This window comes from Platichthys flesus, chromosome 22 (assembly GCF_949316205.1).
Source record: "Platichthys flesus chromosome 22, fPlaFle2.1, whole genome shotgun sequence".
NCBI classification, from domain to species: domain Eukaryota; kingdom Metazoa; phylum Chordata; class Actinopteri; order Pleuronectiformes; family Pleuronectidae; genus Platichthys; species Platichthys flesus.
Genome location: NC_084966.1, coordinates 4517348 through 4543396, shown reverse-complemented (window position 1 = coordinate 4543396; position 26049 = coordinate 4517348). Strand labels below are relative to the sequence as shown.

Below are 26049 nucleotides of genomic sequence, written 5' to 3'. Positions count from 1 at the left end.
TTTCTTGAATTGTTTTGAATGAGAGGGAGGTTTTTCGCTTGCCTCGTCTTTTTCTCTGGATTCTGGTCTTTTAGGTGAGAACCACCAGGCTTCAAAAATATTCTGGAGAGGAGAACTGTGATAGAAGAAAACAGCTGTTGATTAAACATGCTTAATTTCTCCTTAATGAATCAATAATTGTCATAATTACCATGAAGGCAATTTACTTATTGTCTTGTGAGTGTTTATTTGCAAGCGACGCCTTCATTAGAGGCCTCAAGCTTTAAAAAGCTTCAGGAGGGAAATGTGCAGCAGAGACGTGATTCTTTAAACAACCTTGTTAATCAGATTTAATCAAGGCCTCTATGGGGGACTGGGGATCAATGCTGGGTACGCTGGGAGGGTTTGACGTTCGCGGTCACACTAACTGTAAAACTTCAGTTTAATTAATCTTTGTGAATCATGAGTTAATGCGCCAACAAGGACAATTCAAAGCTGAGTCTCAAGCAGCCCGGGTTTCATCTGAGGCTTCAGCCATCCGTCCAGAGAGATCCCATCACAGGAGGTCAGGGTTGAGTTCCTCTGTTCACACCCGGCAGTCAAACGCATTCTGAACATCTCTCCTCTGACCACTTGTGATCGGATCTCACTTCCCCTCCCTCCATACCCAACTATCATGACATGATTGACAGCCAGCACTCAGGTCATAATGGTGGATGTGTACAGATGAGCGTGAGGATAACTGGAGAGGCCCGTGCACATGTCCGACATTAACCCTGAGGTGTGAAGGATTCAGGGTCCAAGAGCCGGACAGGGGCCTCACACAACACCAGGGATTAGGGAGATTACTTCTTTTGCGTCCAGTATGAGCTGCTGAGAGGTGAGAGAGGAAAGTGCCTAAGAGCTCAAGAGCTGCAGATTCTCTAATGGCTGCAAGAAAAATCTCTGCACAGCATTAGATAGAAGAATCCATTAATTTAGGGACTAGGATAGAGTAAAGTTAGTTAGAGAACACTTCAAACACAAGGCTCAGTGTTAACATGCTGTTCTCTTTTGTATCCTGGACTGTAATGAACAACTGACCCAGCAGGGGGGGCTATAGCAGGACTTTTAATCTTGCACCAGACTAGTGCTGAGCTACAGGGGATGAGAAATGCTCTGTTTGTGGGAGGGAACATTTTGATGTCATCACAGCGACTCTGATCCCAGGACAGTCCTGATGAAAAGTCATTTTTTTTTCAGATAAATTATTACAGTATCTTAGTATTGGAGTACATTACAAGTACTTTGTAGAAACAAGTTGTCTTTCCCATTGTTGTCGTTACATTTGTGTTGCCGGCCGCTCCCACTAGATTGTGTTTTCACACTTCAGCAGGCCTCAGCCGACACCTCCGTGCAGCTCTCTAATCATCGCAGGGTGTAGAGCGACGTAGGAAAGGTCACACAGGAGCGACCCCCCCCCACACACACACACCACCCTGTGGTAGGGAGCTGGCGTGCGGAGACAAAGTGACACTGATTGTTTTAACTGTTCTTCTTCCTCTCTCCTTATCAACAGCAGGGAGACAAGCAGAGAAGAGAAGCTCTCACCTCCTGACCCCACCAGCCCGTCCAGCCTCGGTAACTCTCCTCTCAGCGGGAACAGGCCCGGCAGCCTGACCCAATTCTCCCCTCTCTTCATCCAAGCCAGTCAAAATCTAACCGGTGCCCCCCCGTCACCATGGAGCGCGTGCAGCACATGACCAAGTCGGCCATCCGCCGAGCGTCTATGATCGAGGTGACCCCGCAGGTCAAGAGGAACCTGCAGGAGCTGTTCGTCAACTTCACCCTGATCCTCATCTGTCTGCTCCTCATCTACATCATCGTCCTGCTGAGCAGCTGAGAGCCACGGAGCCCCAGAGAGAGAGAGAGAGAGAGGGTTGACAAGTGTCTGGGCTCGGCTGATGCTCGGGTCGCACTCATACACACACATCCGGTTTCTACCAAAAGCATTAATGACCCCCCCCCCCTCCCCATTGTATCAGCTCAACTCTGTCTGAGAAGGGCCATGGAGATTATACTCCTCCACGTGAAAACAAGAAGAGAAGACAGCCTGGACAATGTCTCCAGTAATAATATGTGTGTATGATACTGAAATATCAATACATCACTTTTGTTTAACGTCCGCTTCCCATGATCCCTTGTCGCTTCCTCCTGTTCGACAGTAGAAAGACATGGAGGCAGAGATATTAACTTTCTCTGTGGTAAAAAACTTAATCATTTGACTTAACTCCCAAGTGGAGCGGGACTATAGTGTGTGGAGGGATATGAAACTGATGCTCCATTTAGAAAAAGACAAGATGATGCATGAACTATGACTCCCAGGGTGCATTTCAGTAAAGAAAAACATGACATCACACAGCAGAGGTCACACTGTTAAGAAAAAATATTATTATATAACTTATTATACAACTCGCAGCTTGTTTTTAGATAACATCAGTACCATGGGTGTCGTGGAAGTCGGAGCCATTTGCACAGCCGAACCCCCAAAAACATGAAGCCTGACTCATCAGAAACAAAGTTGACAGAGTTGGAACTTGTGGCCTTGTCATGAACCTATTGAATCATCCAGAGGCAGAGTTGTCTGCTGGAAAAAGACGATATCGTTAAAAGAGAATTCTGAACTGGGACACAAATTATTATGTAATGCATCCGCTTTAATTAACGGCTTTATAGAAGGCAGAGGGAAAGGGAACTGCAACTTGACCCATCTGTTGAATGTACATTGATTAATTTATATTAAAAAAATAAATGATTCATTTTGAAGTTCTCCAGTAAATTGAGGAGACTCGTGCTTATTTAGAAATGTCAGCTTATATACCACTGAGAAATCACATTTGAGTTAAAGACTGAGTGCACCTTACCTACATGTGTTTCTGATTCCAGGTCTGTTTATCCACGATGAAAACCTCACTCTGCATGGTGTGATGTCACTCAACGTTTCCTATTTATACCCTCACAGCTCGGTTTCTGCTGTTGAAACTATTGCTGAGTGACAGTTTGGGGTTTATAACAGCACAAGTTCCCTGATTGGTGCAATGAAGATGTAGAAAGTAATCTGTGAAATCAGATTCCTGAATGTGAAGTGCTTTATGAAATCCACATGGGTCATGTGGATCTGTTTTTTGTTTGTTTTGAAGATTGTACCACCAAACTGTTCAATGACAAACCACCGAATAAACTGCATGAAGACAAATGAAAAGGTTTGTCCCCTTTATTTACTGTAGATCCATGCAACACATGGCTATTTGCAGACTCAACTGTTAGCTTAGTTGTGAGGTAAATAAAATAAATTAATATGCTCCAGAACTTACGCAGCAGGTAAAATGTCCTTCACTTTTCTTCAACAATTCAACATTTAAATCAACGATCAGTCAATTAAATTATTAAATTTACTGATATTATCACCATTTAGCCGGAGTTGTTTACTTTAGCTTCACTAACGTACTGTTTTTTATTCTTCAAATACTTTATTAAGTCACGACAGAGATTACAGGAACACATACGTGGAAAAAGTTGGGGTTAAAATAAGCAAAGAATTAATCTTAATGTTGGGGCGATAACTAAAAGTTATATCACATATAAAAATATGAATCTGAAAATATTTTATTTGTTTTCTGTTTTGGAGGTTTTCGAATTATTGTTACAATTTATTATCTGGATTGAAAAATGTAATTATATAAACCAGTGTGGGTCCTGGCCCCCTGGTGGGCTATACAGCAGGTGTCATCATTTTTGCTGACCGTCACATTAACACCTGAACGCATCATTAGCGGGGAGTCACAGGTGAGGGAGAACTTTGAGATGAGCTGGGTCGAGCAAGATGGAGCAGAGGGAAGCTGCTAATGGCGGCGAATCAGGAAGTCCAACTGAAGGACTCAAGTGAGGACCTGTCTCTGGCCCAGAGGACAACCCCCAAGCCTGTGTGTTTAACTCTCGGTAAGTCTCTCTCTCTCTCTCTCTCTCTCTCTCTCTCTCTCTCTCTCACACACACACACACACTTAAGAAGTGCAACAGAACGCTTTATCTCACAATCATAATTTTACTGTTTCCATAACATACAACAGAAATAATACAAATGTAAATAAATATTGTCATTGTTATAATTCTCATATATTGAATTCAAAAATGGCAAGACAGACCTCATTGGATGATAAGTCACAAGGGGGACATCCAGTCACTGTCAACTCAGTTCAAGAAACAAACTGCAAAACAACTTTCCATCTCTCCATTTCAGTTTCACACAGAAACAACAATTTTTTTCCTTTCCCGAAATTTTCATTAAAAACCGAGTTGAGAGTGCGATGAACTGATCCCTGGTCTGTATATCGTCACATAAAAAAAAATCATCTCAACAGACATTTAATAAGTTGCAGTTCCTGTGGTTCACTGATGGTCATCGGATGTCAGTGCTGTGTAAAAAATAAATCAAAACACTCCAGAAGTTTCTTCTGTCACATGTTGAGAAACAAGAGTTCTTATGTATGTCCATTGATCTTAAAAAGGTCATGACGATGAGTAGATGATGGACAGATCAACAAAACAGAGGGGAAAACAACATGAAACACAAAGAAACAAGAAGACACGAACACTTATGTAGGAAAACAAAAACAAACATAAACAGATAAACAAATAAATATATTTCATTTTTGCTCTTTGTAACACAGAAGTTAAACTAAACCTGAAGGACCACTCCAGTGTTTTTAGCATGTCTACTCATCCATTCACCTCTGCTGAGGTACGAACAATCTCACGGAGAAACCAATCAATCAAAGTTTGAACATCTACGACTCCCTGACGACTTCGGTGAGGAGCACTCATGGGAAATGACTGAAAACTCATGAGTCAATAAAATACAGTTGAGAAGCAGATATTGAAAATAATAAATCACCTATTTTAAACCACAAGACAGTGGAAATATGAAAAGGCAGAAAAATAAACACATTCAAAACACACACTAACTTTGGCATCACGTGGATTTCCTCATGCAGAAAAACAGTGGAATGGTCCTTTAACTATCACAGTTTAAAAAAAAAGGGGCGGTCACCCAGAATGTGCTTCTTACTCTCAGCTGGGGAGACAGTGCCCCCCTCGTGTGGGAGGCTCCAACGTCAAGTGCATTGAAACCTGTTTTTAGAAGGCAAGTGTGTGAAATCATCAGCGGGGGGGGATAAACGCAGGGCAGTAAAATCAGATGTGATCATAAGAAAATTGTAAAAAAAACAAAAAAAATGAAATAAAGACGTCTGCGTTGGTGCAGATCAAAATGTCAATTAAATAAATCTAATGGTCACAGTGTGCATGGAGGAGTGAACCAACTGCGGTTCAGTGTGGGGGCCGATCTCCGGAGAGGATCCCGCTCCCTCGTCTCCTTCCCGGGTTCCTCACATTTCAGGTCAGTATTTACAAAACACACCGTTTCATTTCAATGTATCTTCAACGTCATGGTGCTGCATTCAAGTCAGCCGGACGTTAGGACGCCCATGTGCAGAGCATTCTGAATGGATGTTTCTGATATACATATGTATATACTGTAGAAGCTGTCATCAAGATATCGAGGTGCCTGTGTTTCCGAATTTACGTTCCGATGTTAGCGTGTTTCCCGCAGAACGCAGAGGTCACGTCTACACCTGGTTTCAGGAAGTGTTTTACTCTTCAGGTAAAATGTTCATCCAACGCACAAGAGGGATTTTTTGGGGGAAAAAGCATAAATTTAGATTTAAAATATAAAAAGTGTTTAGAAAAACAGGGACAAACTGGAGTCCAATGCAATTCCAAGAATTTTTCTCTCACTTTCTTTACTGATATGGAACTTGCACATATAGTAGCTGTGTTTATAATCCAGTTTGATCCAGTCTGATCCATGAGCTCAAGTAAGTAAAGAACAAACACTTCCTGAACCTCAGTTGCTTCTGTTATGGAAGACGAGCATGATTGATTTTGTATAAGGTGACTGAACGGGTGAGAGGAGGTAGAACTCCCGAAACCTCCAAGACATCTCGTCTATCCACGTTTTGAAAAAGGTAATAAAAACAAGCGCCCCTTCTCGGGGCTGGTGACGACCATGCAGTCTGGAAACTGTACAGGTTACCGGACGGACTCCACGGACCCTCGGGTCATGAGAACTACTCTACACGAGAACTATGTAAACGTTTGAGTCCAGTTAAAAAACAGACGGTACACCAAAGAGAGATGGAGATTCAAGTGAGTGACAGCAGCATTATGATAGTGTTCCTGTTTTCACATGCTCTAAGGTCTGCCCCACAGGCAGAGACACGCAGCAGGAAGACTTCTGTCCCCGACAGGAACTCCTGGCTTGTAATGAAATGATTGATTAAACCCTCCTTGGCTTTAAAAAGGTTGCTCGTCGCTGACAGAACTGTTCCTGCGCATGTCCCCACTCCACTGGCATCACAAGCAGACCGTAGAAAAACAGTAGCTTGTTAGATTATAAATACTATAATAATAAAAATACGAGGGGTGCTTGATTCGGTTCATCTCGATGTTTCTCCTCTTGAGAGACTTGGAATGGTAAATCAAGCGCCCCTCAGCTAGCTCAACAGATCTGGAAATGACTTTCAACATTTACCATATGTACACAGTCAAAGCTCCGGGACAGGAAGCTAAAGTTGGTTGTGTGTGTTGTTGTTATTGTTGTTGCTGGTGTCGCTATCATGGTGTACTGCAACTAGACGTACCGCGGACGGGAAAAACAACCAGAAATCAGCAGCTCGCTCCATGAAAGGCTAAAGGCAATTATCAAGGCAACAAATCTGCGTTTGTTAAATAGTAGGATTAAGGAAATACTGCAGAAACAGATTAACACGAAACTTGGACGGCTATTATATGGGGTATATCTTGTTTGTTTTGCAGAATTCCAGATGCTATAATATAACAAGAATGAAGAGACAAATAACTTTGAACTACTATTTTTAGATTCCCTCTTCCCAATGTCTACTTTTCCCAGGAACCCCAGTGCTGCAGCTGCACGCTATAAAAAAGAATATCGTTCAACTTTCAAAACCTGCAGGTGGATTGCTGTCCAGCTTTAGCTCTCTGTCCCATTGCTTTGCTTTGTTGAGTATTTTTTGACAGGGTTGGGGTTTTTTTTGCCGGTCAGAAAGTGAAGTACTGAGGCTCCTCTTCTTTTGCATCACATTCTTTGCTCTCCCCTGCCTCGGTCGGCCTCGGGTCTGAGGGCGTCGCAGCGTTGGCCTCAGGAAGGCTGAGGGAGGGAAGACAAATGTGAAAAACAAAATGTTAGAATGAGGAGGAGGGAGAGACAAACAGAGATTCACAAGGAGACCGCAGGTGAATACAAAGTGTGTTTGAACAGAAAATAGAAGTGGCATTCCCTGGCATGCACCCGTGCTGCTCTGTGTCCAGGGAGGTCCGGCGAGTGGAGCACAGTCCAGGAGTCCATGCAAGAAGTGGAAGTTTTACATTTATGTCACACTGGTGAAGGAGGAGCTCCACCTGAGCACCAGCCACCTCAGAAACACAAGCAAACTTCTATCCTTTCTTTCTTATTCCCAGCATGGAGTCACAGGTTGTTATTCAGGTTACACTGTGGGCTGGGACCTGTCGACCACATGGTGGATACACACACACAGAGTTCCAAGACAGGAAGGGGATGTGAACTTCTCACAGAACCCAGCAGAGGGTTGTGAAGCTGAAGGAAACCCCGATGTGGACAGAGCAGAGTAGAATAGGATAGTCAGGCGTACATGGAATAAGACGTGTTGCGGTGACCTTTATCTTTGCCCTGCGACCACCAGATTTGAATCAGCTCATCTGGGAGTTCAGCTGGACGGTTGTATCTAATTTGAAGACAGTGCATCAAGGAGTTCTCAAGATATCGTGTTCACGAGAACGGGACACCGGAAAAACATGACACTTCTTGCCACTAGGGGTCACTGTTGGCATACAAATCTGGATAAATAAAAACCTGAGGACAAAGACTATAAGGTATACCTCCTCTCATTTGGAACTAGCACTGAAATGGCTTAAAGAGAGAAAAACACAAAATCAGCCGTTCTTAGCAAACGATTTTAAACTAAGTCTGGTCCAGCTGCTTCGCCCTCCAGCGTCAGACCTCCCAGTGCTTTCTGGGTTTTGTTATCAGTGTGTGCAGTGAACTGCTTCTCACTCCTCCATCGCCTTCCTGCGTCCACAGCTCTTTGCTGGCAGAACAAAAGCACAACGGTTATCTGGCAAGTTTCACATCTGCAAGTCGCTGCAACTCTTGCCAAGCCAGGATTCAGGGGATGACGACAGGAAGCAGACAGAGACGATTTGCAGTATATTTCAAATGAGATTCTGTCTGCGATAGGAAATAAGACGTTAAGGCATAATGCATCAAAAAGGGATAATACATTCTTTTTTTTCTGCTGACTAATGGAGAAAAACTGCAGCCTTCTGTGAAAGGAACTGATCAATGCGGTGCTTAGTATCGACTGAGGCTTAAATTAAAACTCCATGAGGAACATTAAGGCCTTTAAATCCCAAACGGCACAAAGAATTTAGTTTTGTCTCACACTTCATCACTGGGAGAGATAAAAACACGGGTAGATTTGAAGGAGACGGATAAAGTGCTGGAATGAGCCACATCTATTCTTTTCTTTTCGGTGCTATGCAATTTCGTTTTGTTTATTCAATATATTGACGACACTAAAAACCAAACCTTGTTGCTTGGGTGGCAATCTTTCCACAGCAGCCAATCAGTTTGCAAGAGAAAATGATGCAGCAGGTAGTCCAGGGTCTCCTCTAGTTTCATTTACTTCAGGATGGTAGCAGATTTACAACCTCACGACATTTATCTGCGACTGTTTATCTCTGTAATGGACGGTCGGCCCAGTGAGAAGCTGCCACCACAGCTACTTTTAAATGTAGATGATGCAGGAGTGGGAAAAAATACATGAATGTCTGTAACATCAGAGCTGGGTTATACATATCAATTTCCGTTGGGGGTTTGGGGGGAGAGGGGTGAGGAGAGAGGGGAGGCAAACTACAGGGTGAAGGGAGAGGCAGTGGAGGCAGCAAGCATCCAGTCAGTCACTCCCTGGGTGTGTGACGGTGAGCTGAGGGCAGCAGTGGATTTAAATCACGTTGGTTCTCACCTCCTAAGGCTTTGCTGCCCGGGGGGTTCCAGAGGATGAGGAGGAGCGAGATGACGCGGAGGATGAGGATAGGGAGGAGGAAGAGGAGGAAGAGGAGGAAGAGGAGGATGATGCTGAGGAAGAGGAGGAAGAGAGTTGAACAGTGGCGGGGCTTTCCTAAATCGGGGCAGGGACCGCCGGAGGGGGGAGAGCGGAGGCGCAAACCCTCCTCCTGGTCCCGCCTCCTCCACCTCCTCGTCCTCTCCTGCTCGAGGCACGGTGGGAGGGCTGGCGAATCGGAGAGCTGCCTGGCTAGGGAGGCTGGCGAGGCGGAGATCTGATTGGCTGCCTGTTTTTAACTATAGACACACATAGAGAGGCAGGGTTGGGGGGGAGGCACTCGGTATCACAGGGATACTATTTTCATTCAGAATCAGATGTGCTGTGGCCTTTGTAGGTGCAGTACAAGTTAGAAGTGATGAAAGCTATAACAAAAAAAAAACGAGGCGGAGATGATGACAACTCTAGTTCAGAGAAATGTGTGGAGGCAGAAATAGGCCTACGATGACTTGTCATTAATCCCCCGAGAGGATCTGTTGTTGTCACACAATCCAACACACTGGAGCTTGGAGGTGTGAGTGAGGGACGGGTGTGTTATCTAAGACCAAGAACCCACGGTGAGAAACCACAGGAGGAGGAGAGAGGCTGAAATCAAGTGTTTCTGGTTTCTGAGCCCCTCCAGGGATCAACAGCTGATCTGGGAGCTGTGCACAGGGATCTGTCCTTCATTGAAAACCTGAGGTGAGAAGGAGCTTGATGTTCAGCTCCTCAGGAGGAGCATGGGGATTTGTTATGCTTTGGTGGCTCGTTGTGCTCAAACAACAGGATAAGTTAAAGTTAGGATCCATTAAAATTACAAGAAGATAAAACACAGAGCAAATTTAAAACTACCAGAGAACACAAGGTGATCAAGCTCTCTTCTTACAGTGTGAGGCAGGTACAGTGGGTCAATGACAAACACTTTACTAGCAGCTGTAAACAGAGGTGGATAACAGAGTCCTAAAGAGGATGTGCTTGTTTTCTTCAGTCATGAGGGAGAAGCCGGTTATCTATGAATGATGGGCAGCGATGAGTCATCTGTGCTGCTCCTCCAACACAAACTGGGTGTGTGGGTCTGAGAGAGTGCGTGTTAGATGTGTGTACATGTGGTTTTACACTCTACAGTCTGTTGTGTGTTCAAAACTAAATCAAACTGTAAGTGTGGCTTTCAGAGCAGGACAATGGAGAGAGCATTCACAACAAAACACCCACTGACACTGAGCTGAGTCGTATCTGTGAAACACAGAGGGTGTCACAGTCGCCCACTTCTCATTTGGATCCATCCAAGCCGCTCGCTGTGAGAGGGAAACGAGAGGCCTCACCTTGATCAGCGGGTTGATGACCCCGACGTTGGCACTGGAGTTGAACACCTTGTTGAAGCCTGTCTCTCTGTTCACCAGCTCCAACTGGTAGAACTTCTTATCATCCTGTAACAAGACGTCAGAAACAGGAACAGGAGTTGTCACGTCTGCCACAGTGTCGGTAAAATATATAAAGCATAAAAGAACACCATGTGAGAATAAGTTGGATTTTAGTTTTTGTTTTACCAGGGGACTCACCACCAGCTTTTTGACCAGAGCTTCTCTCTCTGTGACCATCTCTCTGAGCTCTGCTATCACGTGCAGGTCCTCTGGGCGACTCTCTCTGTTCCTCATCTTGTCCTCTGTCCCCTCCAACCTGGACACGCAGACATAGGGACAGCAGCAAAGATAGAGAGAGAGCCAGATGTGAGACTGTGTGAAAGTTGCAGCCCAAGAGACTTTCTCACACGTTTCCTTGACTCACAGTATTTGCAGAGCGGTGATCTTGTCTTTCAGCACCTCCTGGGCCTTGTTGAAGTCGGCGATCATGATCTGTGTTTCTCTGTGATGCAGGATGTTCATCTCCCCCAGCTCCCTCTCGTGTCTCTTTGCAAAGTCTTGTTCGTGGGCCCTAGGGAGCGGACGGACAACACTCGTACATCGTGTCCCAATAAACAGCGCGACTGTAGCGTCCTGCCAGACTTTCAGAATATAACGGAAAATGTTTGAAACTAACACAAACAGTGTGTTTTTCCACCATTTCTTCGGCTTCCTGACACACACCCAATCTTGTTTGTGCCTTAAGGGGCTTTACACGCACATCATGGACATTACTCTCTGATAAATTTAGTTTCCTGGTAGGGGACCGTGATATTGACGCCACGTTTGACTAAATTACAGACGACTACAACAAGCTGTGAGCAAAACTCAGCTCAGAGCCGAGACTACTGGGGATGTGTGTGTCCTCTTCAAAAACCAACTGGTGTCCATGACTAATGGTTTAATGCAAAACTCTTAATTTAATCAGAGTGGAAGGAAGTAGTGAAGAGTCTGTTGCATTCACATCCTGCACAGAGGCCCTGAAGATTGCAGCCCCTGAATTGGGTCCCAGTTATTTGTGTTTTCCTGACAGTGACCGTCCAATGAATGATACAGCTGAGTTGCATTATGGGTAGGGCAGGATATGTGTTCCTGGGGCTTCACACATACTAGGGACTAAAGTCAAAATATTTCCGATGCTATTCTGAGACAGCAAACTGCAGTATCCCCCCCCTTTGTGAAGTACAAGTACACAACTATAGGCAGAGGTTGAGATAAATGTGTCTGTGATGATCAACGATTTTCAAAGGATGAACACTTCCCCAGATGCAGCTTTGAATCGTTAGATGTTCAGATGGTTATTCCCACATGATGTGAGTCATGTGAGGATTAGGTTTCTGCAAACTGGGTCACTTACTGCTGAGTCCCAGTTTAGTTCTGCACCATCGATCATAGTAACCACACGAATGGGAATGTCTCCCACACGATGAATATCTATTGAACGTGACTCACCTGATCTGATGGTTGGCCTCGCTGCGGACCCTCAGGACCTCCTTGCCCTTCAGCTCCAGCTCTCTGGTCAGGGTGTCGATGGTCTCGTTCAGGGAGTGGATCTCGTGGTCCAGGTCGGTGATGCGGTTGCTTCGGCAGCACACCTCGGACTGGAGGTCGGACATGCGGACCAGGAGCTCTTGTTCCTGGAGAAAAAAGACATGGAGAGAAAACGACTGAGAAAACAATCAGTCGCACGTGGCAAAGGTATAGCAGAGGAGAACGAAGAGACGATGACAGTTACCTGCTGGTGGCTGTGCTCCATGGCCTTCTCCAGCTCCCGCTTGGCCGCGCTGTTTTCTTTGAGGTGGATCTGCTTGAGGTGCTCGATGGCCGTAGCGTGGAGGTGGTTCAGCTCTGCTCGGAGAGACGCTGCCAGACGGAGACAAAGGGTGTAACATTGAGGGACACAGTGTCTCCACATAAAGAGACGTGCTCACTGAGAGAAGACGTGATGGCCGATCATTAAAGATCTACTACATCATTCCTTTTCCAACAGAAGGGGGGCTTTTATTACCCCTTCTAAACTTCTTGAATTAGAGATTTCATTTCAAGGTTGGCTTAACATCAGAGGCAACTGTAGAACTTATCATATATTTTTATACACACATACATAAAGCTGAGTTTTCATATCTTATATCACAAAGCTGATCGCTCATTTCCTCCTTTGTAAGTTATTAAACACAGGAGTCGTTAATTTCTACTTCCCATGAGATGAGCTTATTGTTTATCATACGTCTTTAATGCAATTTAATTTCATTTTTTATGAATGGTCGTTTTCCTCCATTATTTTAACAGTCAAGACATTTAGCACCACTAAAGGAATAAAACCTGAGGGTCAGAAGAACCATCGTGTCTCAGGATACATCAAATCGAATGTTTCCAGGTTAATATGCTGATTTGGACTGAGGTAGCTTCAGTTAGTGTGTTTGTGTGGTTGTAGCCTCAAGGAGAAAGGTTGTTATTAGGTTTTGAATGTGCGTCATCATCTACCCAGCTTAGCTTTCCCCTCGTCCTCCAGTTCGAATCGCAGCGTCTGCAGCTCCTGCTCGGACTGCTGTCTCAGGATGTCAAACGTCCTCCTGTGGGCCTCCTTCAGAGCGTGAACCTCCTCCCTCTGCTCCTGCTTCAGACGCTCCTCCAGCGCCTGGCCGCCGGCGAGGGAGAAGAAGAGGAGATTAAAGAGGAGGAATAATACCTGACATCAAAGATCTGCTTTTCCCATTTGACGGGAGGACAGTGTCCACTCTGAAGTCTGATTGGTGGAGCCTGCGAGGACGCTCTGACACAAAATAATTTCAGCACTGCAGGAAAATTAAACCCTGAAGACAAAACAATGCGCCATCATTAAACACTGCAGCTGTGTCCCAATTCCATACTAATTCTAAGCAGTTTTTGAGCGTGTGAGAAGGGACAAAATTAAGAATACTTAAAACAGTCAATGCCGAGTTAATGTGCCTGCTCATTGAGTGCACTGCTGATGGGAGTGCTTTGCATAAAGAAAGACGAGGTGCCGAACCTTTCAAAAGACTGCTCCTCTAAGATCCTGGCAAGACTTACGAATAAGAATGAAGTTTATTCAGTAGCTGAGCGGCACTGAGTTCCTGCTCTAGTTTACATACCGGCGATTATCATGACCTTTGACCTCCATCAGCAGGAACTTAAACAACATTGAAAGGTGTCTGACTCGTCCTCTTAAAGACACGGCGCGGTAAAAATATGATCAGCGCCTGCAAATGTAAATATATGGGACAATACGATATAACCCTCCTGCGTTCGTTTCACTGTCATTTAACCAGGAAATTAGAGACGTTAAAGTAGATGAAGCGGATGAAACGTTTAACAATGACTGATTTGATTGCTTTATGAGTCATTTACCTCCAATTAAATCTGCAGCAGGAATAAGAGCCGTTAAATTCAAACTAAGCACATTAAAACAACGGAAACTCTTTTCTCCTTTAAAAGCTACTCGCTGTGTCTTGTGTCCATACACGTTGTCGCTCGTGACTAATACTGTGTCGCGTTAACACAAAGAAATAATTAGTTTGCTATAGAATAAATTGGGGGAGGAGAAACCTTTTCTACAGTATATGTGGCTGTGATTTCCTTTAAATGGGAAATGAAAACAATCATAGGACAATAAATCCCACTGCTCATTCTGCAGGTATATGGGAAAAACTGAATCTGACATTTGCGTCTACACGTGTGTGTGTGTGTCTCACCCTGATCTGGTGCTGCCGGGCCTCCTCCATGGTGCTGAGGGCGCAGCAGTGAGCCTCCTGTAATCGATGCTCTCTCCTCTGATGCTCCCTCTGCATCTCTGCAAACACACGCACACAAACACAGACGTGAGCACGGGACGCCGCCGCCATCCATCAGGAGCGTTATTCCGTTCTGCTGAACAAGGCGGTCGGCGTGGTGAGCTTTTCACCTCGGAACAGAACATGAAAAGGAAAGTGGATTGATCTTTCAACCCACTGTGTCATTTTTTTGAGGTGCCTCTTCCATCACGCTGGGGCTGGAGCACATGCTGCCTGCACATCCCCATCTAGTTTTACCAATAACCGTCCAGTATTGTAGCAGAACATCCCTCTCTCCTGAATCACCAGAAGAAAATGACCCTTGTTTTATAGGAGCATCAATTCTTCACAATAAAAGTCACCTCATGGTTCCACAGTCCTGAAAATGAATAATACGAAGCAGCAGCAGCAGCAGCAGCAGCAGTAAATGCCCTTTGTTTGATTTTAAATACCACTGGAGAAAGGTGGACTGCTGTAAAAACATTAAAGAGCTGCAGAAGTCCCTGAACAGCACAACATTTCCCACAGTCATACATTTCATTCCCCTAAATATGCCATTGGAATCGTCCACCAGGTCAAAGGTCATTCTAATCCAAAGGGGCAGCTTACCTTTGAGCTGTTGGCTCAGCAGCTCTCTCTCCTGGTTGAACTGAGACTGCAGCTGCTGGAGAGCCGACTGCGACTGAGACAGCTGCAGCTCCAGGGACTGTTTCAGTAGAGAGATCTGGACAGAGGAAGAGTGAGAGGGGGGGGGGGGGGGTTGTAATTACTGAGTGGCACCAGGCTTGTTTCAGAGTGGAATGGACGGAGGGGATGATTTTAATTTGGGATCTACTAATTGTGTTTCTTTGTGTTTCCAAAAATTGCTTTTGAAAGGACTTTAACCTTAGGCACCAAAAACCCAATCAGTTAATCCTTGTGTCCAACCGGACGTCTGTACCCAATTCCCAGAAGCCCCCTCAAGGCGTTCTTGAGACATCGTGATCACAAGTAGGGGACGGACCAATGGACAATGTGAAAACGTAACAGTAACAGCATAAAAACTGTGACTGCATATTGTGAATCGTGGGTTTTCTGTGCAGCATCATCACATGAACCTTCTCCCTTGGAGTCATTTGATAAAAATATGCATCTCTGGAAAATGAGCAGCACACTCGTCACGCTGCTCTCACTTGATTAGATCAACAGGAAGAACATCATTCTTTGTGTTTCCTCCTGCGTCAGTCTCTCACTTTGTTTTGGCGTCTGAGAGAGAGTCTAGATTTCTCTTTGACAGCTACTCACTGGTGGAGATACAGGCTTGTGGATATCAGCCAAACACTGGAGCTGGAGGTTTCACAGCCCTTAACAATGAGCTGAGAGCTTTCCAAACAGCGAGCGACAGCGGGCACAGCCGAGCAACATGGAGCCCACTCGCCTCAGCCTCATTACAGAGCAGAGATATCGGAACTATTAGGGGTCTGAGTGGCTGTGAATGGCCGAGCTCTCTCACACAGAGAGACTCCGGTCTCCCACACGTCACTCCTCCTCAGGCTGCTGCAGCTAAATCCCCCCCCCCCCCCACAGGATTTAGTGCTCGAGCAGTACTACATTACCCACTGTAAGGTAAGATGGATTTAAAATGAGAGGAGGGAGAGCAGGGCCGGGATGAAGTTTGTGGGGTTAGGGATTTAAGAGGACCGGCCGCTGACCTGTACACTTGATCCTCCATTTTCTGTGTCCGCGACCTGTTGGCTGTGATTAGTCATCTTTACATTTACAGAAATCTATAAGTAGAAATGCAAGATTAAGTAAAGCTGCGAGTCGTGCTGAACAGCCCCTTGCCCCTCTGTCAATGGCTGCTTGACTCAGCTGTGTGCTGTCGCTACCACTGGACACTCTGAGAACAAATGAGATGTCATATTCTGCTTGTGTGCGTCGAACATCCCAATTTTCACAATAATTCATCTTCAACATCTAAAGGCTTTTCTGAGCTGTTGCCAGTAGGTGGCGCTATGACTGTAACTGCATATAAGTACGTGGATGTCTTCAGGCCAGGACTTAATGCGGTAGAAGTATCTTTGTAAAAACTGATGTGCGTGTGTGTGATCCCAATGCCAATTAACACCCTACACACACACACACACTAACACACACACACACACACTAACACACACACGCACACTCACACGCAGCAGCAGCCTGGGGCGGGGACCTTGTAATGAAACTCTCTTAATGAAAAAGAAGTCATTATAGATAATGATGCTCCATCTACACACACTGAGAACAACACAGACACTTCATGTATTTTCCACTTCAGCTGCACATATAATTGTCGTGTCCATCAAATGGTCTGATGGTTGTTTCTGTCCGATAGAGGCGGACACAAGAGGCTGACATTTTAATGGGAAATTTTAAAATGTGTAAATTTATGTGTAAATCAGAATCAGAATTCTTTTTATTGCCATGTATATTTGTACATACAGGAAATTGCCTTGGTGTAAAACAGGAAACATCCATCTCAGAATCAGACGGCTCCTTTAACTTTGCAGAGCCCTGTCGTCGTGAGCTACTTTTGTCACGGCTCGGGAAAGGAGGGGGGGGGGGGTGCATCTGAAAAGTTACCACGCTGGCATCGGTGGACGCTGGTGCCAGCTTGTCAGAAAGCGTTTATCGGAGGCCACCGGCGACTTGGCAAAATCAGAACGAGCCTCTTTGAGGGTTCAGTTGTGACTCAGCTCTGAGTTACCCAGGGGGCACTCTGCTCGGCACTGTCAGCCGCGTGAGCGTGAGTGGACGAGCGCCCGGGCTCTCAGCACGCCGCCGAGCGGTTCTCACTGTTGATACAACAGATCTTAACTTCCTGATCTGAGCAGCTGAAACAGGAAGCTCCTCTTCATATCCTTAACACCCCTGCTCACAGAAGTAGAACAACACGCATCAAGAACACATTCATCAGCCTGTAAAAGCAGATGATGTACGTGCACATGTGACAGATAGTGCACCTGCCAGCACCAGGTGTAGGCTGTGGAAGCAGAATGTGCTCGATGCAGCGTGGCGTGCATGTGGTCCGTACCTTCTGCTGTAGCTTTTGGATTGAGAGTTTTAAAAACCCTGTCAACAGAAAAGTAGAACACAGAACAGTCTGGCTAACACCAATCAGCTGCAGCAGCTCCCCGAGCTTCACTCTGTTCTCTTTGTTTTGGGCAGCTTGTTCTCTTGGGTTCTCTGTGTTTATTATTTAATCTGAAAGTTTCCCTGAAGTAGGTGAAAAATCTCCATGATTTAACAAACTTGTCAGTAAAGAAAAGTTCACGCTATTTGTTCAAGAGACGTTTTGAATAAGTGTCGGCAAAACGTTCCTCTGGTGTGCAGCAGAGGAGGCTTTAGAGGAAAAGAGGTCGGTGCAAACTGAGCTCAGACGCTTCTGCAGCTTCCTCCATTGTGGCTCTGGCACCGTCAGGAGGAGCTCCTATTGGTCAACGCTATGGGTCAAGTTCACGGCCAATCACAGAGGTTTTCCTTTGAATTACTGAGCAGTGACTGGTGTTGACGTCCTTCTTACATTGAAGAAGTTCCCAGGAGCTGCTCAGTTAACAGATGTGATGCTGCAAGAAGAAAAGTGATCCATGCTTCCTATAGTGATATATTTGAATATATATATTTTCCCATTAATACTTTCACTTCTGAACCTGCACCGGTTTCCTTCTCAAATTGTACATCCTGATGTTGTCTGGGTCGTGCGTACAATCATTTATGAGCAGAAAATATTTTTGGGAAGTGTGTGTTTGTGTGTGTGTGTTTGTGTGTGTGTGTGTGTGTGTGTGTGTGTGTGTGTGTGTGTCACCTGTTCCAGCAGGTCCTCCACCTTCCTCTGCCAGCCCTCTCTTGCCGCCATCATCTCCAGCTCTTTCTGCTGGGAGAGCTGCGTCAGCGCCGCCTGCTTGTCGGCTTCGTACTCCTCGTTCAGCTCCTCCTTCAACATGCGCACCTCCTCCCTGCAGAGTCAGATCACAGACACCGTTTTGGGGGAATGATCATTTATCCTGTCAGCGTCCTCGCTCTGCTGCACTTCGTCCTGCTAAATGGATATCTGTGAACATCGCACGCCTCAATTAACTTGCTTCCACCCTCTGTCATCCCTCCTTATTAATATCCATGAGTGTTTTCTGGCAAAACAAAGTCTGCTTGTTATGCTGATACCAAGTGGGATTGTGAGGGCGAGGGGGCGAGAGATGACAGAGATGAACGAGAAAACAAATGGAAGGAGCAAAACACGATGGAGCGAGGCGGATAGGTTGTCAGCGTGAGATGTGTGAGGACAGAGAGGGGATGTTTCTGCTCTTTTTTTTTTTATCGTTTACCGCAGTGCATCTCTCCATCTCTGGTCCAAGTCGTCTCCCATCTTGTCCATCTTCTGTTTCTCCTCCGTCCTGATGGACATCACTCGGGCCTCATGCTGCTGTTTCTGAGTCTCGATCTCCTCCTGCAGACACACACATGCACTCAGACATTTAGCCCAAATGCTCCACTGGTTCGTCCCTTCACAGACTCGTCCAGTTAGGGAATTGATTCAAATTTATTTTGGAATATGGAAGTCAAAGTGAGAATCCCAGGCTCTGACCCAAAGTAAGTGAGTGTTGCTGAAAGAGTCCTGAGCCCTTAACAATAACAGAAGCAGAAAATCCTCCCAAATTCTCATCCCTGGCCAGATGCGGCGCTTGAATAGCCGAGAGGAGGGTGACTCATCGTGCCCACCTCCACGTCTATTTATAATGCCACAGCTACGGGCCATTTGGAATGCGTCGGTTTTCAAGGCAGAGGCTCATTTCACCGGGTCACCCGTTTGCAGCTGCTCCAGGAGGCTCCGGGGTTTATCTGCTGACGAGCTGGTGCTCTCGTGTTTTGGCTTCTGGGCGGAAAGTTTGAGCAGTTTAACCAGACGAGAACTATTTGCAACTTTCCTTTTTGCAATTTAACTTTTGAAAAGTTTATCAGTGATCAGTTTTTCATCAAGAGCCATGCATTCTTCTCGGAGATAATCTTCAACAATGTTAATGAAGGCGAACATCTGGATAGTTTGCATCCAGGATACTTCAGCTTCATTTCTGGAAGGCGCGAGGAGCTGAACACACGTCGTCCATCTTTATTTACACTCCACGATTTCAACACACACATATAAATGCATGCACCTGACAATTAGCGCTTTGTTATCATCACAAGTGGCACAAAGGAAACAACGCGTCTCCACACCGACTCCGCTCTCGCTTCTCTCTGCAATCCTTTTAGAGCATGATGAGGCATTCAAGGGTTCATATCCCGCCGAACAATGGCTGGTCTAGATGGGCTGTGAAGCGGCGCTCGGGCTGCGGGTGAAAGATACAATCCTGTTATCTTTTTATAGACGAGCTGGTGGGGAAAGCAAAGAGCGCCACTTAGCAGTTTTATGTAATTATCAGCTCCTCATTCAGCCGCTCTGTCTGCTGCGTCTTTCATCGGTTTCCAGCAGTTGTGTCTCACTCATTTATTTGACTTTTTACTTTCTGAGTTGATGTTTTCATTGTCGGCTGTGGATACTTAGTATTTTAAAGCCACGGTGATGATTTCAATTAGTACTGTGGCTTTTTTTACTAGGAATAGATGAACATTATTCTTAATAGTAAGAGTCATAATAAACAAAGATTCAGACTCACTCTCTCCCTGTGTCTCACACCAGCTCTTCAATCTCAGGACCACTAAAACCATAATAGCCTCATCATCATTAACTCACAGCTGGCCTTCAGTGCTGCCTGCACACCTCTCCTCCCCTGGTTTCTCATCATCCTCTCCCAGCCCTCCATTCTTCCATCCTTTCATCCATCCATATTCTCTTCTAGCCATCCATCCATCCCCCTTCTCTCTTTCTCATCTCCTCTCTTTCCCTCCGAACCCTTCTGACAACAATTAAGCACAAGACTATCAAGTACGGTTTTTCTGCACAATTAATCTATTCGATCCATCCCTTCACCCATCAACCCAACAATCCATCCATCAATATCCTCTTCTCTCTTCTCTCTTTCTCCTTTCCTCTGTTTGCCTCTGTCCCTTCCTGACATCATTAACACTGAGCACATTACAGTTGAATTTGATTGGCCGACAGGTTAATGCTCGACTGCATTGTGTGTGATCGACAAACTTGCTGGCTGACTGTCACATTGAATGACTAAGCAAAGATTAACACCATCTCTGATTGGCTGTGTGTAAGCAGCCAATCACCTTAATGACTAGTCGGACAGCATCTTCCAGACACTGTTATTTATTTACTTTTCTCAGGATCACTCCACTTCTTCTCCTCACCTGAAGGTCAGTGAGCAGGTTACTGGTCTCGCGGACTCGGGCTCTGGTCGCGTCCAGTTCTATCCTGAGTTTCTCCTGAGTCTCCTTCAAACAGCTGATCTGCGTCTGAGCCGAGCCCAGGCTCTGCTGCCCCTCCCTCACCAGCTCCTGGAGGTGGGACACCTGAGGGGGATCGCCAGGGGGTAAGAGCGTGCAATGAGATGGGGCAGGTTTTCAAGAAGAGCCGACTCAACTCCTCGTACCTCCTGGTTGGCCATGTTGAGTTTGGCCGAGAGCTCCTCCTTCAGGTTGTCCAGTTGCTGCTGGAGACGGTCCCGCTGCTCCTCCAGCGACAGACGCTTGATCTCAAACTCCTGACTCATTTTCTGCAGAAGAGAAAGCACAGAAAGGATCGATTAGAAATTTGGCAATGTTTGAAAACGTTATACTCCTATACCTTCCCTGACAAAGAACCCATTCATGTACCTGCAGGTAAGTGTGTTTGTATGAACGCACGATGACCCCTAAGCAGGAGCAGGAATACAGTTCCAAAGGTGTTTACAGTTAAATACCCTGAAAGTATAATCTTTAGAAACTGGAGGAGAGCTTCAAGAAGCCGCTGAACAGTAAATCCCATTTGTGCCTTAATATAGTGTGGTGGCAGCTGGTGGGTGTGAAGCATGGCCGCTGAATGAGGGAGGGACACGTGGGTTGTCATTTCAACTTAAAAGGCCATCGAGTGAAAACCAACCAGTTCCTATAATCCTCACACCACGGCAACAAAGCCTTTCTGGGCTACTCGGAATTCATCTCGTGAAATTCTCCTTCTCTCCCTATATTTAGACTATTTCTCTCTTTTCTATTCATCCCTCGCATAGAAATCTTTAATGGTTATATCTTATGAAATAAAAAGTCATTGTGCTCGGTTGCAGCAGTTTAGTCATACACAGCGCAGAATCTACAAACACAAGTTTATTCTTTGCTATTTATGTTAATGTACCAGATAGAATAGAATAACCACCCTGCGGTTGTACACCTCCACCAACCAGTGCAGTTTCAGTTTACACACGTTTTTCTTCCGGACTCATATAAGGTCCAGTGACCTTTGACCTTTGACCACTAAACTCAAACCAGTTCATCTTTGAGTCAAAGTGAACGTTTGTACCGAATTTGAAAAATATTTTGTTAAAGCACGCTTGAGATATCGTGTTCACAATAATGATACAATTTAAAAGGATTTATACAAATGTAATATTTTCTTTTATAAAAGGACCAGTTCTGTCGTCCTCTCTGTTTCACCCTATCTGTCGACATGCATCATCTTCACTTTCGCTCCAAATGAAAACAGACATTTATCTAAAGATGAAGCACAGCACTGCTCCGGCTTACATAATGTCTCCTTTCTTCACCCCCCCCCCCCCCCACCCCTCTGTAACTCCTTCTCTCCATTTCTCTTCCTTTATTTCAGGGGATCCATAAACACACACCCACATGCTCACACACACACACACACACACACACACTGCGCTGTCACTTGGCTTTGAGGCAGGGTTTAATGTCAGTGAAAATCAGTTAATTAGCAGTCAGCTTCAAACAGCATTAAAAGAGGAGAAACATGGGGAAAGAAAAAATATTTAAAACTCAAGAACTGAAACAGAAGATTTGTCTTTACTTTAGCTGAGATTTTGAGGGAATAATCTGGAGTTTTCAGGACAAAGAGGTGAACTACATAGAGCGTGAATCATTTGAGTCCATTCTCTTTAACATTGCAAGATTTGTGTATTTAGATTTTGATCTTTGACCTCGATGAACAAAATTTGTTGAAATTTGACAGAATTCAAGGCGACTGTTGGGCGGAGGAATACGCTCTACTCTAGTTTTTACATATTGAATTAGTTTTCAAATATTGCCAAATGATTTAAGTTGTTTCTTCTACTACCGGACTACCCATCATGCTCAGCTCATAGCCCACACCGACCGTACAATGGCGGCACACTGAGCCATCAAGCCGCCTCCTCCTTCCTGCTTTAAACCATTTGTTTTCGGTAATGTGACGTTGTGGTAGCTGGTGAACGAATCGGGGGGGGATTAATTTAACCTGCCTAATTTGATTACGTTCTTCTAGCTCCTTTGGCAACGAGGACATTTGTATTCGCTCCACGCAGCAACTTGGAGACGGAGGAAAAAAAAACTTGAGGATGAAAGATGGGGGGGGGGGACGACATTTGATGAGAAAATGAAGGACGCAGAGAGAAATACGGGGAGATAGCGATGTTGTTTTCATGTCTTAAGTCTTAATGTTGACCTAATTAAATGTGTGCAGTCACTGGGGGGGCTCGTTTCTTGGAGATACATATTTTTTTTTAAAGCCAAGGACTCTTGCTCCGAGGAGGGAAGTTAATTGAGAGAGAGATAAAAGCCCTGAGAGCAACATCCAGCTGTGCTTTGTCGGAATTAACGTTTTGTCTACGAAATTTTTCACTTCACTTGTGGCCTTTTTCCATGTTTTATCACCAATAGGGTCCATATGTATTTTTAAATATATAAAAGGTTAATAAATGACTAAGACAATTTTTTTTAGAAAACTGAAAAACCACAAGACAACAGCTCAAGCTGAGCTTGTGATTTTTCCGCAGCAGAGGGTTTGACGCATTCACAGCAGTGAGTCATATACAGCACAAAGAAAACACAGTGTTTGATTCTATAAGAGCAAATCTCTCTGTGTGATACACAACATCAGATCAGATCATGACTTTTATTTCTACAGTTGAAAAATATATAATCCCAACGCATCTCCTCCACCTATGAATATTTGAAACAAATTGAAACCCGAAATTTTTAGTGCTCACCGCTATGAGGACACTCTTCTCCTCCTCCTTCTCCTGCTGGGCCTCCTCCCTCATGGACTGGTGCTTCTCCTCCATCTCCTCCAGCGCCCGGACCTGCGCCTCCCTGTAGCGCAGTGTCTCCTCCTCGTAGTGCGCCCTGAGTCTGGAGAGCTCCTTCTCGAAGCCCTGGTGCTCCTCGCGCAGAGACTGAGGCGGGGAGAAGAAGATTTAGGGCGCTTGTCGTTTTTGAGTCGGACTGGAATGGTGTTATAAAAATAAATCACCTGCTCCAGAGCGACCACTTGTTGTTTGTGCTGTTCGTTTGTGGCCTGGCTCTGGTTGAGCAGCGCCTCCCTCTCCTCGTCCAGCCGGCTGATCCTCTCCTTCAGCCGACTCTGCTCCTGGTCCAGGTTCCTGATGGTGGCCTCGTGGGACATCTGGGTGGCCTGCAGCGAGCCGATCTGACCTGGGAACAGTCACATCAAACTCATTCGGCACATTTGGCATGGTTGTGACTTCACAGCCGAGGACGACAGAACAAACAGAATCCCAGCTTTGTGTTAAGCTGCTCACACGTTCCACTGAGGAAGAAACGCCGCTTGATAAACAGCGAGCAAACTGGAACATGACAAACAAGAGAAAAGAAGGTGAGCAGATGTTTCACAAAAAGGCACGAGGAGAGTTTACATGACAAATGTTCATCTTGTGAATGGATTTTGAAATGTTTAATCCACAGCATTCTAAGGGAACAAAACAAATTTCCAAACAAGAAGCGGTAACGCAGAGGGCGTCTTCAGATCTGCAGGATGTGGAGGGTGATGTGTCCACGGAGCTTCTTCAAGGAGCTGCACAGTCGGAATGCACAAAATATAAGAATAGGATACGGGGAAATTCCTTTTAAAGGGAAACTGCTGCTTTTCAAGCCCCTATGTAGCATTACAATGTTGTTGTTGATTGTCTATAAGGAATAATTCATTGAACACATATCAAAAAGCATGTGTGACCATTAAGCTCCACAGTAAATGAGTCTCTCACTGGCTTTGTGGAGGATTTCAGTGGCCTGCTGTTGCACTCGCTCCCTGCTGCCGTCGAGTTCATACTCAGTGTCCTTCAGCTGCATCACCCAGATCTCTCCGTCCTGGATGGCTTCTTCCAGCTGCTTGTGCAGGTTCTGCCAAACACACACACACACACACACATGAACACACACATAAACACTTCCTCAACACAAATCCTAACAATCCAACATTATGTGTGGTTTAAAACCCAGTCACATCTCTCCCGCCACAGCCTGGAGTCACAGAAACCTTTCCAGCTCGTCCCGCTCTACAGATTTGCCTGCAGGACCATCAGCGCACACTACATTAGGTTTCCCACTTAGGAGATTCTTGAAAACAGTTTCACTTTTAGCCCGGGGCTTTTACTTTTATCTGTTTTCAGCAACAGTTTTTCATCCAATTTAGCCCAATTTCCAGCCCACATGTAACCAACAGGAGACTCTCGTGCTCTTCCTGTTTATTGGGGAGATCGGTTCTGAGTGATAATCAGATTTACCAAAACAATCTACGAGATCCACTCATGCATGAACACACACACAGTTCTGTAAGAGGAGATTGCATTGACTTCCTGGAGACTGACTCTAACCTTAACTTCAGTTATTACTTGCCTTATCTTACCAAACCTTAACCTAAACCTTATCTTTACCTAAAACTTTAACCTTAAAAAATGTCTTCACCTTAAAAAAAAGGATTTATGATTTAAGTAAACAGATTTAGGTCTCAACAACATGAATAAGGCCTTTAACACACACACACAGGCACACACACACACACACACACACACACACACACACACACACCTTGATTGTCCCCTCAGCGTTGGCCAGGGACGTCTGCAGCCTGTTGGTCTTGTCTCGGTTCTCTCTCGCCTCCTCCTGAGCTTTCTGCAGCTCACTCCTCAGCTTGGACAGCGAGCGCTGCAGCGCCGCGTCCTGAGCCTGGAACTCTTTACGCAGCTCCACCTGGACAAGTGCAAGTTTGATATTGAAAATAAAGAAAAGGAGGCTAAAATAGAACTCAATTAAACGTGGGTGCTTGTTTCTTTGGACAGTGAGTCTGTGGTTTCACCTCCGTCCTCTTCCAGGCCAGCAGGTTCTCAGTGGTGAGCTGGTGTGTCCTCCTCATGGCCTCCAGCTCCCGCTCGTAATACTCCTGAGCCTTCGCCAGCTTGGCCTCGTACTCCTCCACCAGGCGGACCTTGTCCTTCGTAATCTCCTCCACCCTCTCCATCAACGACTCCACCTACAGCGCCAGACGGATTTCAATGTCGGATGCCAAAACACAAACTGGCTTCTGTGGATATTTAATAACTTTTCTACATTTCAAAGGATTAGTCTTTCTGTAGGCTGTTATATTTTGGACAGTAAACATTTGATAGGAAATAAAAAATGGGAAGAAAATAAGAGGATGACATGCAACAAAGGTACATGGTCCGATTTTAACCAGTTCAGGTTTACATTAT

General features: G+C 45.3%; 2 protein-coding genes across 2 annotated transcripts in view; one reads left to right on the top strand and one right to left on the bottom strand.

Annotated features, from left to right (window-relative positions):
• The first annotated feature begins 1511 nt into the window (after window positions 1-1511).
• Window positions 1512-3220, top strand: pln (phospholamban). The gene has a single exon (XM_062381091.1). It carries the CDS (start codon window positions 1700-1702, stop codon window positions 1859-1861), a length of 162 nt encoding a protein of 53 aa, XP_062237075.1. The 5' UTR covers window positions 1512-1699; the 3' UTR covers window positions 1862-3220.
• A 5617-nt stretch (window positions 3221-8837) lies between these two features.
• fam184aa (family with sequence similarity 184 member Aa) overlaps window positions 8838-26049 on the bottom strand; it is a 29095-nt gene continuing 11883 nt past the window's right edge. The window contains exons 6-23 of the mRNA XM_062381101.1: window positions 25656-25829; window positions 25388-25549; window positions 24565-24700; window positions 23814-23995; window positions 23551-23736; window positions 20965-21087; window positions 20723-20884; window positions 18751-18872; window positions 18234-18384; window positions 15017-15131; window positions 14330-14427; window positions 13101-13254; window positions 12352-12479; window positions 12069-12253; window positions 11002-11148; window positions 10776-10893; window positions 10539-10643; window positions 8838-9476 (exon numbers count right to left, since the gene is read on the bottom strand). Of these exons, the coding sequence (XP_062237085.1) occupies window positions 9135-9476; window positions 10539-10643; window positions 10776-10893; window positions 11002-11148; window positions 12069-12253; window positions 12352-12479; window positions 13101-13254; window positions 14330-14427; window positions 15017-15131; window positions 18234-18384; window positions 18751-18872; window positions 20723-20884; window positions 20965-21087; window positions 23551-23736; window positions 23814-23995; window positions 24565-24700; window positions 25388-25549; window positions 25656-25829 (2790 nt within the window). The 3' untranslated portion in view covers window positions 8838-9134. The remainder of the gene's footprint in view (window positions 9477-10538; window positions 10644-10775; window positions 10894-11001; window positions 11149-12068; window positions 12254-12351; window positions 12480-13100; window positions 13255-14329; window positions 14428-15016; window positions 15132-18233; window positions 18385-18750; window positions 18873-20722; window positions 20885-20964; window positions 21088-23550; window positions 23737-23813; window positions 23996-24564; window positions 24701-25387; window positions 25550-25655; window positions 25830-26049) is intronic.